Below are 18,585 nucleotides of genomic sequence, written 5' to 3'. Positions count from 1 at the left end.
TAAAAGATTAAAAAAACACCAAGATTCTTTTGATAAAATCAATGGCTAAAGGCTGCGTCAACTTCAAATAATGACACAAATCAAATGAAATAAGTAGATATCTTGTGTATTTTTATTTTTTTTTCAAGTCAATATTGTCACCTAAAATAATTATAAATTAAAGCTACTGCCTTCGATTGATTCATATATTATATTCTAGCTTCCCACAACTACTATCATGATTATTGCTAACAAGAATTATTTGAAGACTCTTATCGAACGCATTTTTGAATTTAAAATTTTTTAGAAATTAAAAAATGCTTACGTATGCTATGATGTGAATGACTATATAATCTGTTTTCTTCGTTGTAACTTCCAAATTAAAATTAAAAAAAATGGAGATAATTTTTTATTTCCTATTTTGTCCTTATGTGTTTCTCTGTCGTAATCACTACCATATTACCAAAAAAAAAAAGTTATATATAATTGTTTCTTCTCAAAATTCTTATTACTAATAATAACCGAAAGAAAAAAAAAATCTGTTTTACGTATTTCCGTAATTGATAATTGTACAATCTCACCATGTCGGTTTGTACTCGCCGGATAATCACCGGCGAATTGTCGTCGCCGATAGCAAGGTATCATATTCCGGTAACAAAACTTCCAGCTGTCCGGTCACCGGATTATCTCTCTTCCACATCTGTTCGTCATTTCATAAGCAATACTCGCCGGCCGAACTCAATCGTTAGCAGATCAAGGAGAACGAAATTCTACGTAATTGCGGTAGCGGAATCGACCGGTGTGTTCCGCCGCGGCGGACGCGATGGCGGAGAGAATGGGGAATGGAGGACGAGGAGGAGGTGTGCGGTGGGAGATCAAGTTGTGGAGATTAATGAGAACCGGAAAAGTAGTAATCGACTGGCGGAGGTGGCGGTTGCAGCGACGGCTACGGTGGTGCTAGGTGTAGGGAATCGCGTGCTTTACAAGTTGGCGTTAGTGCCTTTGAAGAACTATCCTTTCTTCTTGGCTCAACTTGCCACTTTCGGGTAATTTTCTTTTCCTAACAATTCTCAATCTTAACCTTTTAAATGAGTTTTAAGTGTAAAATAATTTTATCTCAAAATTATAATATTATTTTTAATTTTAAAATAATTTATTTTCAATCAAATAACTCATCAGGTTAGTAAGAACGATAGAATTTTCTAATTTGTGAAAATAGATAAATATAATAAAATATCTATTCAGAGTCTATTTCCTTTTTTGACCTTTGAGCTAATCAAAAAAGAAATTCTAGTTATGAATATATATTTTTCAAGTGCTTATTAATTTTTAGAAAGCAAAATGAGTACAGAATTATAATTTTTAATATAACTAACCAACTTATCACGCCTCAACTAATTCTACAGGTATGTAGAAAATTCTGTTAGGAGCACTATCTCCAAATAAATCTTAAAATCCACGATCTAGATTTAATTAAAGTTTAAATGCATGCACTGAATATCAAATGAAAAATAGTATTTTCTCTGTCCCTATTTACTTGTCCATGTTTCCTCTCTTAGATGTCTCTATTTACTTGTCCATTTTGACAATCACGAAAGTTCACATTTATTTAAACTTCTTGAAAATTTCTAAGTTTTAATTCATCTTTTTTGAAATCATATTTAATAAGGGTACAATTATAATTTCACTATGTTAATTATTGTTATCTTAATATATGTGTCTTTTTTAAAGTGGACAACTAAATAGGGACAGAGGAAGTACATATTATCTCCTACTGACTCAAGTATCGAATGATGATTTTTGAAAATATAATTAATAATTTTTTTTGTAGTTTCCTTATTAACCCACAAATTTAAATACGAAGGAGAATTTACCCTTCCGCGATATTTTAGGTAACCCCAGTGAATAGTGTAAGTCAACTATCTATTTGTTATTTCCTGTTATTTCCTTGGATCTATTATACTTCACCTTTTTTTCTCCGAGTATTTTAGCAATACATTAATTAAGAAATAATTTAATATATTCCACATTTATTAAAGTAAATTTAGTAAATCGATACTCTTTTTTTATAGTTTTTTTGCTTTCATAATGTAGGGATAAGTTATGCATACACTTAATCATCTTCAAACTCTACCTATGAAATTATATTAAATATATTATCTTGTTATTGTTCACTTATTAAATATAGAATTTTTTTCTTATTAATGCTCCATGTAAATCCATTTTGTAATGTGTGCCCTTAGCTGAAAGACAAAAGTTCCTTCACAAAAATAAAGAAAATGGAAAGCCACGTGAGAAATTCCAAGGTCACGTGACATGATGTCAAGGGTAATAGAGTCATTTAAAGGTACTGCCTTTTTACGTCAGTGTCAGTCCTTGTCATTCTTTCCATAGATGGGGGTAATATAGTAATTCAATTTTGATAATGCATAGTATTAGTGATTCACAATGAAAGAATAAAACTTTGCATAGTCTCTTTCAATTTACTATCACTTTCTTTACCTAGAATGTATTCTTTTGACTGCACCTTGGACCCACTGGACCATATAACCATAGTTTTCTAGTCATTCTAATGATGCATCATCAGTTATTGGGGGTGTAGGTAAAATGTTATCGTCGTGCCAAAATTTATAGTAATTAATAGTAAGTTTATTTCTTAACCAAGTCCATCAAGTGCTACATTTGACTCTAACCTGAGCTATGCTCAGCCCATCACTTAAGCCTCACCATTGATAGGATGTTGATGTTACTCAATGATACCTCAACACAATGTCTGTGCTGGGAATCAAACCACTTATTAAGATAAAACGCTTATCATCATGTCAAAAATGAGCACAACTTTATTTATTAACCAAGTTCATCAAGAAAGCACTATGTTTGACCATGACACTGATCGGGGTCATCCCATAGGCAGAATGGTAGTGTTACCTTAACAGTTGAAAATTTGCTTTGTATATTTGAGAATTATGTGTGACATATTTGCATTTGTTTAATTTTCCTTCTTAAATTTAAATCCCTGTCCCCATCATTGTTAATCTTTGTGGTTGGAAATAAGAAGTGGTTCTAATCTGTGATAATTTAAAGGGAAAAGATTAAGTATTACCTCTACAAACAAGTTGAACAATATGCTTACTCTATATATACAATGTCACTGGAAAAATAGTGCTCCTGCAGGATGATTTTGCTCTACATTGTTTGTGATACTTGATGAATGGGATAACTTTATTATGCAATTTATTAGGGGAGATTGAATTGTGTGCCCTGTACCTTTTTTTTGCCTGGTTTCCAGATTTGGTTCAAATGATGCTTTAAATGAGATGAATCAGAAACAGCAGAACTGTTATATTAATGTCACATTGGTTCTGATGAACTGGCTATTATAATTAACTCTCTATCAGCCGCACAAGTTCAGTTTTAAGCCAACTTTAGGTAGTATTGAAACTGCAAGGATCTGGTCCTATCCGACCCAACCCCTGAACTTAGAAGAGGTGGCTTGTTGGGACGGTAGAACGGGGATTCATGAACTCTTTGAAAGTGTGACTAAAGTAATTGTAAATATTCCTCTATCACTTAACTCACATTACCAAGACTTAAGAAAATAAAAATCATATGTATAAGTTCTTTAGTTTCTCACTGGATATGCTGAATACCTGAGTACAGTGCATCAATAATAAAAATTAGTAGACACATTTGTTACTGATTTTTTCATATCCAATTGTTTTGTTTAATAGTTGGAATAACTTAATTGCTTCTTTTGTCTTCTTTCACCCAGATATGTACTCATATACTTCTCTATCTTATACGTACGGTATCATACTGGCAAGGTTACTGATGAAATGCTTTCCCTTCCAAAAATTCCATATGTTGCTGTTGGTCTATTAGAGGCTCTTGCTGCTGCGTCTGGCATGGCAGCTGGAGGTTAGACAATGTTTATGCTGAATCAAATTACTAGAATATCCAATAGATGTTTTAAAGTATTTTCGTTACTCAAATTGAATGTCTCTTTGTCAACTATGATATTCATCAATACATTATTTCTTCATGTGCTTTTATTACTCCTACTAATTAGATGGGTACCTGCAATGTTTCCTATGTAATAGGTAAGTAACTTCTATGGAAATAAGACATTACGTTGAAAGTAAAAAATTTAAAGCAAATATAGAGCACTTCTAATACTTTTCAGTTCGAAGTTCTTACTTCGTATAATGTTAGCCTAGAAATCTGAAAAGGAAGGTGATATCCTTTAAAATTGAAGATGCTATGAAACACAATTATCTAAGCAGATTATGTTTAATCGAAGTGTTTATTGCAAAGGAGTGCCGTAAGTAATTGCAAAACTCTAAAGACATTTCATTGTTTACAAAATACGAAGAGTCCTTTTGACAAGACTTATACAAGTTGCTCTCGAAATGCCAATTTGTTGACAGCTATTATTTTTCATTTAGTTCAGGGACCTCTCTATTTGAAATTTATTTCCGGATCTTCTGTTCTATTCATGAAATCTTGAACGTGAGAATTTATATAGCTTTGCTGATTTTCGACTCTTTACTTAATCCTTTGTTATTATTCTCTTCTAAAACAGCTATTCTTTCCGGGGCCACAATTCCAGTACTCTCACAGGTAATAAAAATTTGAAATTTGTATCCTTTCATTTTTTTAAAAAAAATTCTTAGAGCATATACTGATAATGAGCCACATGATTTTAGGTTTTTAGGAAATGTATCCATCAGTTCAAGTGCCTAAGTCTGTTGATGGAAAACTAGGAAGCTTGCCTGAAAACTTGATTGTAGGACCTAACACTTCGAAGATAGGGAAACAAAAACCAAAAATAAGGAGTGGGTGCTAATATAGTAGTGGCTTGACTGCATAAATATATTTGTTCAAACAATTTTACGCTCATCTCATAGAACATTGTCTACGAAGACGATCGAACAATTTGATTGTTGACATTAATGGGTTCATTTCTTAACCACTGTTATTAAATACATGTCATCAGAAAGATTAGCTGGTCACCCTAAAACATATGATTTCGATAATGGGCAATCAAATGTTCTAAAGATGTGCAGTCATATAAGTTCATCACATAAAACATAAGGCACAAGTAGTGTGCATAGAAGAGGATAAGAATGAGATAAAGTCACCTGAGATAGTTTGGTTGTCTTTTTTTGGACCTCCAAATGCAGAGACTTGTAGAATTGATACTATGATTGAAAGTGCTAAAGTGGATGAGGTAGATCCAGTTCATATAAAAAAACCTACAGACTCTTAAGTATATATTCGGACTTAGCAAAGAATAGAACAAAACAGAAGCAAAAGATCCATCTATATTTGGCAGGATTCTTTTTAGTTTGTCTAGAGATTTTCATGTCAGTGTAAGATTTATAAAATCACAGTTTTGGGATAAAGAAAAAAACAAATGAATGAATGATTGAGTATTAAGATGAAATGGTCCAAATGAATACTGAGGACCCCAACTAGTGTGAGATTGAGGCATAGTGCTTGTTGTTGTTTTATGGACATGCTTTTAGGCTTACTTCGTGTAATGCTTCCTGCAATAAGTTAATTGAATCTGTTATTTAACTCGGCATCTATTGATCTTGCAGAGCTTTCTTGTCTGGCAACTTCTCCTGTCTTTTATTTTCCTTGGAAGAAGATATAGTCTCAACCAGTTGTTTGGGTGCTTTCTCGTGTCTGTTGGTGTTATAGTAACTGTAGCAAGGTATGTGATAATTTCTGTCTATAGCATTTTGAGAATTACGTAACAATCAGTTTGCAAAAGTGTCTGGAAGTTTCTAACTACAGAGATCTGAAGCCTTGTCGTCTATTTAGTTTGTGGTGATAGTTCTTCCAAAGTGTGTCTATGCTCCTCTTGGATTTGGCCGTGCCATTGAGGCTGGTCAGTCTCATGCGATGCAGTGTCATTGAGGAATGCACTTACTCCAAAAAATAAAACAAGAGTTCTTCCTAAAGTGGTTCTAAATCTTGTTGTCATGTGATGTTTTAGAAAACTTATTGATGCACATAAAATTGCTTGGAAGTCAACGTCTATCTTCTCTATATTGTTTAGTGAAAACGTATAACAATAAAACCAAAAGTTCAAATGGTGAAGTGTTGTAGTTGTGCTTTCTCTTTCTACGTATGGATAATGCTCAGCTGCATATACGTATCGTTAGTGTTCCCTTTGTCAAAATTATTTGTCATTGAACTAGAGATTTTGAGAAACCATTCAGATGTTTCTATAATTCTAAAGTATCTACAGTAACCATGCCCGTAAAGTGTGCATCATCCTATCACACTCCAAACTTCTATCTTATCCTTATTATTGTGTTTGGTTAGGTAGGACTTGCACGTTATTTATAGCTCATGCATAAATGAAATCTTTGAAATGGTAATCTACTTCCAACAAGAGTTATCCTCTTTGGAAAATCTTGGTTTGCAATTAAGTTTGATTGAGGAACCATACTTTCAAATAGTGGTTGAATTTCCTGATCGTCTCTTACTTAATTTGCAGTGGATCTAGTGCTGGTTCTTTGATGGAAGGTGGTGTATTTTGGAGTCTTTTGATGATAGTTTCTTTTTTGTTACAAGCTGCGGATACTGTCTTGAAGGTTCATACCTTCCTTTTTGTTTCCTCTCTTCTTCTTTCAATAGGATTTTGGGGTTTTGTCATCTTCATGATGCAGTATGATTTACCAAGAGGATTCATTTTCCTTGCATGCAGGAAGTAATATTCCTGGATGCTGCTAAAAGGCTGAAGGTAGGCATGCTGCAGATTTTTCTATCTCTCTCTTAGTTTCAATTTATTTGTCTTGTTTTGACTTGACACGAAGATTAAGCAAGTAAAGAAAAACTTTTAAATCTTGTGGTCTTAAACTAGAGAAATGTTGAATGTACCTAAATGTTATTTAATCTTGTGGTCTTAAAAACGTTATGTGAAAATTTGAAATCAAAGAGTTGCTATAAAAGGAAAGAGACATCTTTTTTAAATAGACTTAAAAAGAAAGTAAGACAAACAAATCGAAACAGAGGGAGTACATGATTTAGCTGTTAAAAGTCAGAAAACCATTATCTGAATAAGAAGTTTATCTTTGTCCAAAAGTAAGAGGAAACTTGTTCTGCTACTAAAAAGAGTTGTACCTAGACTTTAATGTCTTTAGTCACCTTGCCTTGGTTCAGTTAGCCCACAAAAATGTATGTTGAATTCCTGACTTTGCTCTGTTATTTCTTGACATACTAAGAGCCTGTTTGGCTCAGCTTAAAAGCTGGTCAAACTGACTTAAAAACTGGTTTTTGACTTATTTAGCTGTTTGGCAATACTCAAAACAGCTTATTTTAAGTTTAAAAACAACTTATTTTAAGCCAAAAGTTAAAAGCTGGGGTAGGGGTGCTTTTTTTTTTTTAGCTTATAAGCTGTTTTAAGTTGACCACATTTTTATCTTTTTGTGCTTAATATTTTTATACAATCTCCAAATTACCCATATAACCCTAACATTTCTTTCTTCCATTTTTCCCTTTTCACGTTTGACATAACAACTTCAGCACTTTTATCCAAACACATAACTGCGTATTTTAAAAATAAGTTTCAGCACTTTTAAAAGTACTTTTTTAAAGCTGCTTTTATTAAGCCTATCCAAACGGGCCCTAAGATTTGATGGTCTTTTTCTTAATTTCCCATGGTATAAGCAGGGAGGTACTGTTGATCTGTTTGTTGTGAACTCTTTTGGATCCGCTTACCAGGTAGGCATCTTATACTACTTATCATTCACTGTGTTCTTTTCCTTACTGAAACTGGTTTGATATCATTTGCAGGCAGTTTTTATATGCCTTCTTCTCCCATTTTTGTCGAAGTTATGGGGTGTTCCATTTACTCAACTGCCAAATTATCTTAGAGATGGTGCTGCATGCTTTTTGAACATTGGCACATTATCCGGTGGTAAGTAGTGAAATAGTTTGAGTTAGCTTCTGATGATGCACGAAAAGGAGAAGCATGAATAATGAACTTTGGACCTAATTCGACCCCAAAAGCTAGATCATGCGATTTTTTCTTCTCAATTTATTACTCTTTGATTCAAAGACAGAACACTGATTGTAGTTGTTTCTTTCTCATCTTGTTCTAGGGTGTGCTGGTGCACCTCTTCTACCGCTTCTGTTTATCATTGTCAACATGGGTTATAATATATCATTGTTACATCTGCTTAAGATCTCCTCTGCTGTGCTATCTTGTCTCGCATCTACAGTTTCAGGTATTTCACTGACACTAGAAGATTTAGTCTCAGCTTACTGCAGTTGAAACCTTTTCTTCTAGGCGCTACTGACCTCAATTTCTTTTGATACTTTTCTTTGCAGTACCAATATCAGTCTTTTTATTCACATTACCATTACCATATCTTGGCGTTGCGTCCTCCCTCCCACCTGGTTTCATTTCAGGAGCCATCATCCTCGTCATAGGAATGCTTGTCTATACTTGGAGGCCATCAAGTCACCTAAAAAGTCAGGAAGTTGATTGCCACTGTTAACTGCTTGTCTATACTTGGAGGCCATCAAATCGCCTAAAAAATCAGGAAATTGATTGCGACTGTTAACTTCCGTCCCTTGTCACATTTGAGAATGAAGATAGGACACCATTCTCCAACTTCCACAAGAAGTAAACGAGGGATCAAGACATGCATGGTGAATTGTTTTTCAGTAGCCTTTCAAACCACTGAAAATCGTTATCAATCAATGGAGGTTTGACAGGATTATTGCTCAAATCCATTGCTCTTTTAAAATGCATGGAGTCTGTACCATTCATGTCCTTATGAATTTGTTGCGATGCCAGAGTAAAGTTGGTTGCTATATATCTAGAAGTACAGAAACAGGGGCTGAAGTAGAAGCTCAGATACGGGTGCAGCCAAACCCACTAGTTTTTTTGCTCGTGTATTTGTGTTACAAAATTCATTGAATATAAACACATAAAATTTTGGACCGGTTATTAGCGCTTGAAGTTGTTGTCCTAAAATTCAGCTAAAATTCAGCTTTTTGGTTGTTCTGCTGTTGTAATTTTGTACTGTTAATATTCTAGTAGGATTTTACTTAAAAACTTGTGTTTTATAGCGACATTCTAGAGGTTTTGACAAACTGTATATGGTTATTCTGGCTGAACTAATCCACAGGTGCTGTTAAAGGCTCTTCAAAGTTAGTTCTTTGGACATTTATTCATTTTTGTCTGGTTTAACACTATAACTACATATTCAATGTAATTTTACAAGTGAAATCGAAGCAAAATATAGTATTATAAGTCTTTCTTATCCAATGTGTCATTTTATTGAAATAAAAACTTTATTATATTATATTTTTTTAATGCGCCCAACAAAACGAGCCCATAATAATCTAAAAAATAGATTTCCAAAATCTAAGAAGTACCAAAGTCAATGAAATGGAGAGAGTATTAGATATAGTTTTCTAATCTTTTAAGAAAAATTGCATAAAATTGATTTCAATTTGCATTCCAAATTTCTCAAAAATCTCAAAAAATGTTGAGAATTTCTTCTTCTTCTTCTTCTTTGCATGTTCCCTCAATTTGTGGAGCACCAGTTAGTTTCATTCTTTCTTTCTTGAATCCATCTTCTCGTAAAGTATCAAACTTTACTCGCTTAGCTTTACTTCACTCGACAACCCTTTTCCCCAATTCACGTAATTTCCAGTTTCCCACCTTCAGAAGGGTGTCAACAATGATGGGTCGTACTCATTCTTGTTCGAGAGTGGTTACAGGTATTTGTTTGATTCTATGAATAATCTCTTTCTATATTAGTTTTTGTTGTTGTTTGTAGCTGAAGAATGCTCTGTTGAGGTTGAGCCCTAGTGTAACAGTAGAGTTAAAATGTAGGTCAAAATGGAGGGGTGGGGTAGAGTTGTTCTTTTTTGATGATGTGTAGGCAGTGGCAAAGCTGGGATTTCCGAATGAAAAAGCTAAAAGATTCAAAATTTACTATATATATACCCAAAGAATGATTCTTTTTGATAACCTTGGTGTACGAGCTAGCTTACGACACCTATACTAATTCCATGAGATAGACCAGGTAAGTCTATCAATCAAGACAGTGTGTTTGTCTCTGCTGGAATTTTGACATGAGACCTTAACCCAAAGAAATGATTTTGACCTTTGTGTATACGGTGCACTTTCTGGTTGTACCTCTGCCCCTGCCTGTAGGTCATGGTTTGAGATGTAGAAACAGCCAACTCGCAGAAATAATAAGGGAAGGTAGCACGATTTGTAGTTTACTGGTACCATAATTTCCAGGCAATAAGTGTGAGGTCCATTCTCACTTGACCTTGTGTATATAATGTACTTTTCCTCCCTAGCTCTGCCCCATGCCTGTAAGTCAAGGTTTGAGCTGTAGAAACAGCCTATTTGTAGAAATACTAGTGGAAAGTAGCGCATATTGTAGTTTAGTGGTACTGAAGTTTCGCGCAAGTTGGCCCGGCACCACAGTTATCTCCAAAAAAAAAGTGGCTTCATCAATTATCATAAATGTGAGTGTAGCTATTATAGGTTTTGTCTTTATGACGTCCTCTGGATCTTGAGATTGCATAGGGGTAGTTCCAGAATCTGAAGGGCGAAGAGAGTTCTTTTCCTTTTGCTATCATCTGATACATGCTGAATCTCACAATATATAACTTTCAGCTTCATATAGTGCTGCGAGTGGTCCTGGAGGCAGTTCTGGAGGCGATCGGGAGATATTGGTGCAGCATTTACTTGTCAAAGAAGATGATCAGAAACTTCTACTGGACCTTCAGAAAAAAACTGCTGAAGGTTAGTTTCAACTTTATTTCTTAGTAAGGAAGGCCCCAGTAACATTCCCATACAAATTTAAGAAGCTGAGAACAAATGAGGACTAAATCTATAAGTAAGTTATTCATATGTCATGATTAAATTTGAGAACTGGGTATGTTAGTATGAAACAAGTTCTCTCTTGATGCTTGTCCTTTCATTTATATTGTTGACTGAAATGCTTGTCACAATCAGGAGAGGATCTAAGTGATCTGGCCGTTGAGTATTCTATGTGTCCATCAAAAGAAGATGGGGGAATGCTGGGCTGGGTGAGAAAAGGGCAAATGGTATGCTTCTTATGATTCTTATCTTCAAAAGTATTTTTCTTCTTTTTCACCCTTTTTTGGTGACAGGAATCAAATTTTCTTGTGATTATGTTTCCAGAATGTTAATTTCATACTAACAGGCCTTCAGATGATAGCAAACAAAATATCATACATGTGCTGTCTTATAAACATTTAGATGGAGATTTGACTTTTGTTATAGTTTTAAATTTCCATTTGTACATAACTACACCGTTGTTGCCTTTTGTTATTTGTATCCTGATAAGTACCTTTCTACTTTTTAGAAGATGCATTCTTGGTCACCTGGATGCCCAGGCTTACTTGACTTCATTTATTTGTTTTTGTAATTTAACTGTTAATATTATTAGGTGCCAGAATTTGAAGAAGCTGCATTTGGTGCACCTCTGAATAAGGTTGTAAAGTGCAAAACTAAGTTTGGGTGGCATTTGTTGCAAGTTCTATCTGAGAGGTAATCAAAGAAATCCTTCTTCACTTGAACAACTCAGGAGCCTTGTTCTTACTTGTGTTACTGATATATGCAGGGAGGAATCTGTACTTGAACACATCCAGCCAAACGAGTTTCATGTGAGGTTGCAAGATCCGTCTTTCCTGGAAGAGGCTCAATTGATTGATGTTCGAGAACCAGAGGAAGTGTATGAGCTCGTTTGTTTCACTATTTTAGAATACTCACTTGCAGCTTTAATATCTTTTAGTTATTTATTTATTTAAGTTAATGAGCATACTGGACTTAAAATAGAAAAGAGTCCAAGGGGCTTCTCAAGTAATGAATGTGGCTTCAGTTGTGAAGCTTGTCCACATGGTTCCTGTCACACAACAAGGACAGAGAGAATAGGTATATGACTTATGGGAAAGCAATAGCTTTTGATGCTGAGCAGAATTGACCTGTCTGTCAGCCTTCAAATATAAGGAGAAGCTAATAGAAGCTGCCCACCAATCTTGGGGGTGCATAAAAACTAATTATGTTGTGATGTTGTTCTTAAGAAGATTCACTTTCAAGCCAGAAACTGCCTTGAAAGCTAGTAATATCCCATGCAACCGTGGAATCTGTTCTTTATCTGCATCACACCTGGCTTTATGAGTAATAGTAGTATTAATTTTACTAACAATGACAATGACAAGTTGTGCGAGTCAATAGACTGGTCTTATTTGCTTCAAAATTAAATTCTTTGAGTGCTCCTATTAGACATATTTGGCGACATTGGAAAGTTAGAGCATGATACTTAAACATGTGTGAAAGAGGATGAAGTCACTATATTTTTCTTAAGAAGAGCAGGAATCACAGTTCCACTGTTCATTTCTGCTTTTTGTGTTGTGACAGGGCCCAGGCTTCTGTACCAGGATTTCAGATTCTTCCTCTTCGCCAATTTGGAGTCTGGGGACCAGAAATAACTACTAAGTTTGATCCTCAGAAGGACACTTATGTATTGGTTAGTGCATGTTCTTCTTTGCAGACACTTCTTAACACTGTTTAGAAGCCGGTTTTCTGTTGTTATGCTTTGAGCTGAGAGTTTCTCCTTAAACAGAAGCGTTTAACTCATGATTTGACTGCTTATTTTGTAAAAATCTGGCATGATAAACTATGATAACATATAGAGGGTCAGATGGGTGAATATCGGTTATGCAAAAATATGCCTCTCCTCTTCCTTCCCTCTATTTCCTCTGTCTCTTCTCAAATAACTTTTTGTCTTCTATGCAGTGTCATCATGGCGTGAGGTCACTACAAGTCGCCAAGTGGTTGCAGACACAGGTAGGATCTTTACCTTCATTTGTAGTTGTATAATGTCACCAGATAAACCTGTTCTACATGTAATGGAAGGTTTTTGTCTTCCTATCATCCTTCTGAGATGCAAGGCACAAATTGGAACAGTTATCTCTCATACTAGTAGATGAAGATGGTCTTTTAGATCTTCACTTGTGGACTTCGAGGCATAAGTAAAGTGTGATGTGTACCAGAAGAATGTTGGGGTTCAGATTGAAAATTAGGTTTACTGAAGCATCTCTCCAATTAAGTATGCAAAAAGCCTAATATTAGTTTTTACATTTGATCCGCTTTAGTGTGTTGCGTGCTATGACATGTTTCATACACCAAATGATTTGAGAAGTGGTGAAACTAATTATGATAGTTTATTTCCAGTATGTCGATAGATCTTAGGTGATATTACCACTAGAACATCGATCCTAACACAGAAGGCAGGCTATGCTGCAATGCTGTCATTTTTCATCCTCTCATAATGAACCATTGTTGCTTCTTTACAAAAAAAAAAATATTTGGGATTCTCAGGGATTCAGGAAGGTATTTAACGTGGCCGGAGGAATCCATGAATATGCTGTCAAAGTTGATCCATCGATCCCAACTTATTGAAGCGGGTACTCTTCGTGTCCCTGCTCTTTCCCCTGCCCCGCCTCTCGGTGACAGAGCTAAGTTTGGACAAAACCATTTTGTTTTTGATTTGTCCTACAATTTTGATTCAAACATCCTGGGAACACAATCAATGTGAATGGTTGATCTTAGGACATCTTTTGTATGCTATCTCTGTATTTCCAACATGCCTCAATTATCAAATCATACAATTTGCTACGGTTTTCACCATATTAGAGATAACACAATGCATAATTTTAAAATTTTCTCCATATTTTGAAATGTTGCTAGATGTTAATGGATTTACTGGTAGTGTTTTGTCACAATTCTGTCGTGTATGAAGTGGTGATTATGAGCTTTTGCGTTCTGTTTCAAATTGATGTTGGCATGAATATTCCATTGGAAAGGAGGAGACTTGGAGCAACGACCAAGTTATCTCTGTGTACCCTATAGGTTATAGGCCACAGGTTTCAAACCGTGAAATAAGATGCTCGTGTCAGGATAAATTGCCTATATTACACCTCCTTGCGTGCATCCTTGCCTAAACCCTGTGTGAACGCAAAATGCTTTGTGCACTGGATTTCCCTTTATGATATTCTATAAAACTTTAATAAATCAGGAGAATCTCAACAAGAGAGAATTTTCATTTTCTGTCATTCTATTTTTAAATTAAATGTTACTGTAAAAACTTTATACATCTGGCAAAAAGATATTGCTCTTAGTCAGAACTCTTTCAATAATTTGATCTATGTACATAAAGACAATATCAAAAAGGTTATTGATTAGAAAACAACACTTAATATCTATCTCTAGTGTTGCACAAAACATATATACACATGTATTTATATATTACACATTATGTTATATTATATAAGGATAGATACATTGAAGACCCCATTGTTTCCAACTCAAAAACAACCATTAAAAGTATCCATTATGATTAACCAAAAAAGACCCTCAAATCACAATCTATCCATCAAATTCTACAATCTTATTTTTGTTTTCATTGCATTTTTCTTCTTCTTTTAATATTTTTAACATATTAGTTAATATACAAGAGCATCTATAACTTTGAAACTCTCTTGAAATTTGGTCTCTCTCCCTTCAATAAGACACAAATAACTTTACTTCTTTTTTTTTGTTTTTGCCGAATTCTTCTGATAGCAATAACAACAACAATTATTCGACGAAAACGTCCCTTCGTTTCTTTGCATTTGTTGCTACTTCTGGATTTCCTTTCTTCATCATAGCTACAAACTCATCATAATTAATACGACCATCCTGCAAAAAGAAAGTTTTTACTTATATACATTAATTTGTAAAAAATTGCAGAACTATAAATCATTATATGCATAAAGTGTGTGCATTTTTAGATGTTCTTTTTTACTTACATTGTCAGAATCAACTTCAGAAATGATTTCTTTTATATCCTTTGCATCATTCATACCAAATTCTATTAAAGCTTGCTCTAACTCTTCCATTGTAATATACCTGATATCAAAAGAAGAAAATTATATCCTATAATATAAAGTTGGACAAAAGATATTTACACAATCAGGTCAGTTATGACTTAAATCTTCTTTTTTCCGGCCCGTCCTCTTCCTTAAGGAATTTTGATTTTGGGGAATAGACTTACCCACTGCTATCCTTATCAAAGTATTGGAAAGCTTTGTAAAGATGTTCCTCTCTGTCCATTTTATTCATTTGCATTGTTGCTGTGATGAACTCTTCATAATCAATTGTTCCATTTCCATCAGCATCAGCCTATAATGTTTTCCGAAAGACATATACACATAAGAATAATTAGCTTAATTAGATGGAAGAAGCAAAGGCACAAATTAATCTTCATTTTTTATTTTTTCCGTCTAAAAAGACTCATTTTGAAAAAACTAAAAATGTTTAGTGCACTTACAGATTCCATTAATTGCTTGATTTCATAATCTGATAATTTGTTGCCTTGCTTGGCCAATCCTTGCTTTAACTCCTCGAGTGTAATTGTGCCACTATTATCAGTATCTATTCCTCTGAACATCTGCTTTAATCCCATAATTTCCTCCTCTGAGAGGCACCCTGCAATAACCTGTAAATGCTTGCAAGTTAATACATACATCTTTTTGACGAATTTGTACTTTTCATGCTGTACATTTTAAGTATTATGCACTTACAATGATTAATATTCTTGCACCATCAAGTTAAGTTACTTACAAATTGTATACAATAAGTTTGACTGAAAATATACAGAAAACAACTCTCTAAAGTTTGACTGTTTAACTTACCCGAAGAGCAACTTTCTTGAACTTGTTCATAGCACTAAAGTTTTTGAGCTTATTCAGAACAGCATTGTCAAGTGGTGTATCTGGTGCTTCTCCATCCTCCTTGATCCATGAATGATCTAATTCATGTTATAATATATACGCGCTCAATTAGTTAGAAAATTGAATATGCAAAAAATACTAATTCAATACCTATAAGTGTGTGTGAGTGTGTATGTGTGTGTATATATAGAAAATACTTACTTAGGACTTGGAGTGCAGTTAACCTTTGACTGGGATCTGAATTCAACATTTTCCTAACAAGGTCCTTAGCTCCACTAGATATTGAAGGCCATGGATCACTTGAAAAATCAACATGACCACGCAATATTGCGTTGAATATTCCATTTTCAGATTCTGAAACACACCAACATTTTCTAATGAGTATAAGTTCTATATATTAACTGTGTAGAAGACTCGGGCCTCCAAAGCAAGATTAAGGTATCCTCTTAGATAAGAAGACTTAAAAACATCTATCAATAAAAGAAGGCTTGGTAACAAAAGGAAATCTCTCTTTTTTCAGTTAAGTGTGTGCATTTTTGTATTACCCGTCTATCCTGGAATTTGGTGGGGATTAGAATAGAAAGAATGTGAAGCATTAGTGCTACTGGATTGATTCTATTTTAGGATATACAATCAGATAATAATTTTTTGTAATTTAATTACCTGCCCAAAAAGGAGGAACACCACAAAGAAGAATATATAACATAACCCCAATACTCCAAATATCAACTTCTGGACCATATCTCCTCTTCAACACTTCTGGTGCTATGTAATATGCACTCCCCACTATGTCTTTAAACACATCTCCTGTAGCATAAAAAGGAACATAGTTCTGTTAAAAGATTCAACAAATATTCAAGATCTGCCTTAAAACAGTTTATGATGCATGATTTGGAATTTTAAAACAACACAAGATTCTATGGTTTATTTTTGATACGCTAGATATATGTATTCATGTGTCAAAAGTTATTTTTCTTTAAACTTTGTGCCGTCTATTTAACATTGGCATATGCAATGTAACAAATGGAGTAGATAGGTATTACCTTGCTTGTAGAACACAGAAAGACCAAAATCAGTAGCTTTGAGAGGTGCATCTTCATCCTTGCTAAGTAGGAGGAAATTTTCAGGTTTAAGATCTCTGTGAATGACCCCCATTGAATGACAAGTATGTACAATTTGCACAATTGTTCTCAACAATGAAGCTGCTGCTCTTTCTGTATAATGCCCTTTAGCTATAATTCTATCAAAAAGTTCACCTCCAGCACACAATTCCATGACCAAATGCACAGAATGTTTATCCTCATAAGCCCCTTTGAGTTCAACAATGTTTGGTTGTTCTGTCAAATGGTGCATAATTTGCACTTCCCTCCTTACATCCTCAATATCCTCTTTATTCACTAATTTCCTCTTGGCAATTGTTTTGCATGCAAATTGCTCCCCTGTTTGTTTGTGTGTGCACAAATGTGTTACACCAAATTGACCTCTTCCTAGTTCTTTACCTAGGGTGTATGTTGCCTTTATATCCTCCATTGGCCTGCCTAATACTGGCCCTATTGGGGCTGCCTTAGATGGCTTTGAAGAATGGTTTGGTGATGCATGTGGTGGAGCCTTTGATGGTGTAGTGGAACCTTGCATGTCATTGTTTCCTGCATGTAACAACACAAGATGTCATCAGACACCGTTTCATCGAATTTTTTCAATATATTATTTGTCTGGTTGCATGTCTCTGTTTTAATTCATGTATTAACAAGAAAAGAAATGCCAATCACACATTGTTTCATCGATAAATATCAATAGATGTCTATGCATGCACCTGACTGCATATTTATGCTCTTATGCATGTATCAACACGAGATGCTATTAGAGACTCTATTTCATCGAAAAATTTTGATACAACATATGTGTTATGTGCACGCGTATACATACACATCTCTGTGTTTTTTTTATGCATGTAACAAGAGATATCATCAGACATCATTTCTCTGAATAACTTTCAATAGAATACATGTATGTACACGCTGCATATGCGTTTTCTGAGCATGTCATCACGTGTTTTAACAAAGATATTTCATCAAATTTCTATTTCAAAAAATAACATATATGTGCATATAGGTTGACATTGGTTGAAAATGATGAAATTTGAAAATCAAGATTTACATGCCTGCATTTGATTCTCCTTGTTTTGAATATGATTGTCCAATTTCTTCATTATTTTGTGCAGGATCAGTCTCTGCCTTTGAGCAACAACCCCCCATTTTTTATTTTTTTTTTTGGGACAAAAAGGCAAAGAGTAAAAGATGCAAACTACTTTTTTTGTTGTTTGTTGTTGTTGTTATGTTTTTATGTTTTTTTTTGTTAGAGAAGGGAAAGATTAGAAAGTGAATGAAGGGAAAATGGGGTGTGTCCCAGAGGGAAAGCAAGAAAGGAAGAAAAAAAATGGGGGGTTTGAAGGGAGTCAAAAAAACAACAAAAATGAAAAAAAAAAAAAAGAATTTGTTAGAGAATTAAGAGTTTCATTATTGGTGTAGAGAGAGTTTCAACAAAACACAAAACACACAAAAAACAGAAAAGCTGAGAATTCTATGATGAAATGAGGAACTCATTTGCTTAGAGCATTGATTCAGAGAGATTGTAGGACTAAATTAATATAACTATTTTTTCTTTTTTTTTTGATGATTTTTTTCAAAATGTTGTTGAAAACTTGTGGAAGGAATCAAGTTTGACTCTGCTTATTTGTGGGGGATAAAATTCACATTAATTATTATTATTGGTCCAAGTTAGTTGTTTATTGTTTTTACAATGGGTGATATCCTAAAA

The 18,585-nt window shown here is 34.3% G+C and overlaps 3 protein-coding genes across 4 annotated transcripts; 2 read left to right on the top strand and 1 right to left on the bottom strand.

Annotated features, from left to right (window-relative positions):
• Positions 1-447: 447 nt before the first annotated feature.
• Positions 448-9,058, top strand: LOC101254772 (protein CLT1, chloroplastic). Its single transcript, XM_004252836.5, has 10 exons — positions 448-1,025; positions 3,752-3,897; positions 4,562-4,599; positions 5,583-5,698; positions 6,491-6,587; positions 6,701-6,736; positions 7,666-7,716; positions 7,789-7,912; positions 8,097-8,222; positions 8,326-9,058. Exons 1-10 carry the CDS (start codon positions 562-564, stop codon positions 8,493-8,495), a joined length of 1,368 nt encoding a protein of 455 aa, XP_004252884.1. The 5' UTR covers positions 448-561; the 3' UTR covers positions 8,496-9,058.
• Positions 9,059-9,246: 188 nt separating this feature from the next.
• LOC101255076 (rhodanese-like/PpiC domain-containing protein 12, chloroplastic) lies at positions 9,247-18,544 on the top strand. 2 transcript variants are annotated; one of them, XM_010316398.4, is made up of 9 exons: positions 9,247-9,729; positions 10,643-10,771; positions 10,985-11,076; positions 11,442-11,542; positions 11,616-11,726; positions 12,413-12,521; positions 12,791-12,841; positions 13,376-13,461; positions 17,990-18,544. In XM_010316398.4, the coding sequence occupies exons 1-8, from the start codon at positions 9,492-9,494 to the stop codon at positions 13,454-13,456; spliced, it is 912 nt and encodes a 303-aa protein (XP_010314700.1). In that variant the 5' UTR covers positions 9,247-9,491; the 3' UTR covers positions 13,457-13,461; positions 17,990-18,544. The 2 variants fall into 2 exon arrangements, with proteins under 2 accessions (XP_010314700.1, XP_004252885.1); XM_004252837.5 differs by lacking the exon at positions 17,990-18,544 and having other exon boundaries at positions 13,376-13,727.
• Positions 14,295-18,070, bottom strand: LOC101255379 (calcium-dependent protein kinase 17-like). Its single transcript, XM_004252838.5, has 9 exons — positions 17,930-18,070; positions 16,812-17,414; positions 16,432-16,575; positions 15,970-16,122; positions 15,730-15,845; positions 15,366-15,533; positions 15,090-15,217; positions 14,845-14,944; positions 14,295-14,734 (listed from the first exon to the last, which is right to left on the bottom strand). Exons 1-9 carry the CDS (start codon positions 18,021-18,023, stop codon positions 14,633-14,635), a joined length of 1,608 nt encoding a protein of 535 aa, XP_004252886.1. The 5' UTR covers positions 18,024-18,070; the 3' UTR covers positions 14,295-14,632.
• Positions 18,545-18,585: the final 41 nt, after the last annotated feature.

The sequence above is a fragment of the Solanum lycopersicum genome, chromosome 12 (assembly GCF_036512215.1).
Source record: "Solanum lycopersicum chromosome 12, SLM_r2.1".
Lineage (NCBI taxonomy): Eukaryota > Viridiplantae > Streptophyta > Magnoliopsida > Solanales > Solanaceae > Solanum > Solanum lycopersicum.
Note: the sequence above shows the minus strand (reverse complement) of the source record. Positions and strands in the feature narration are given on the sequence as shown.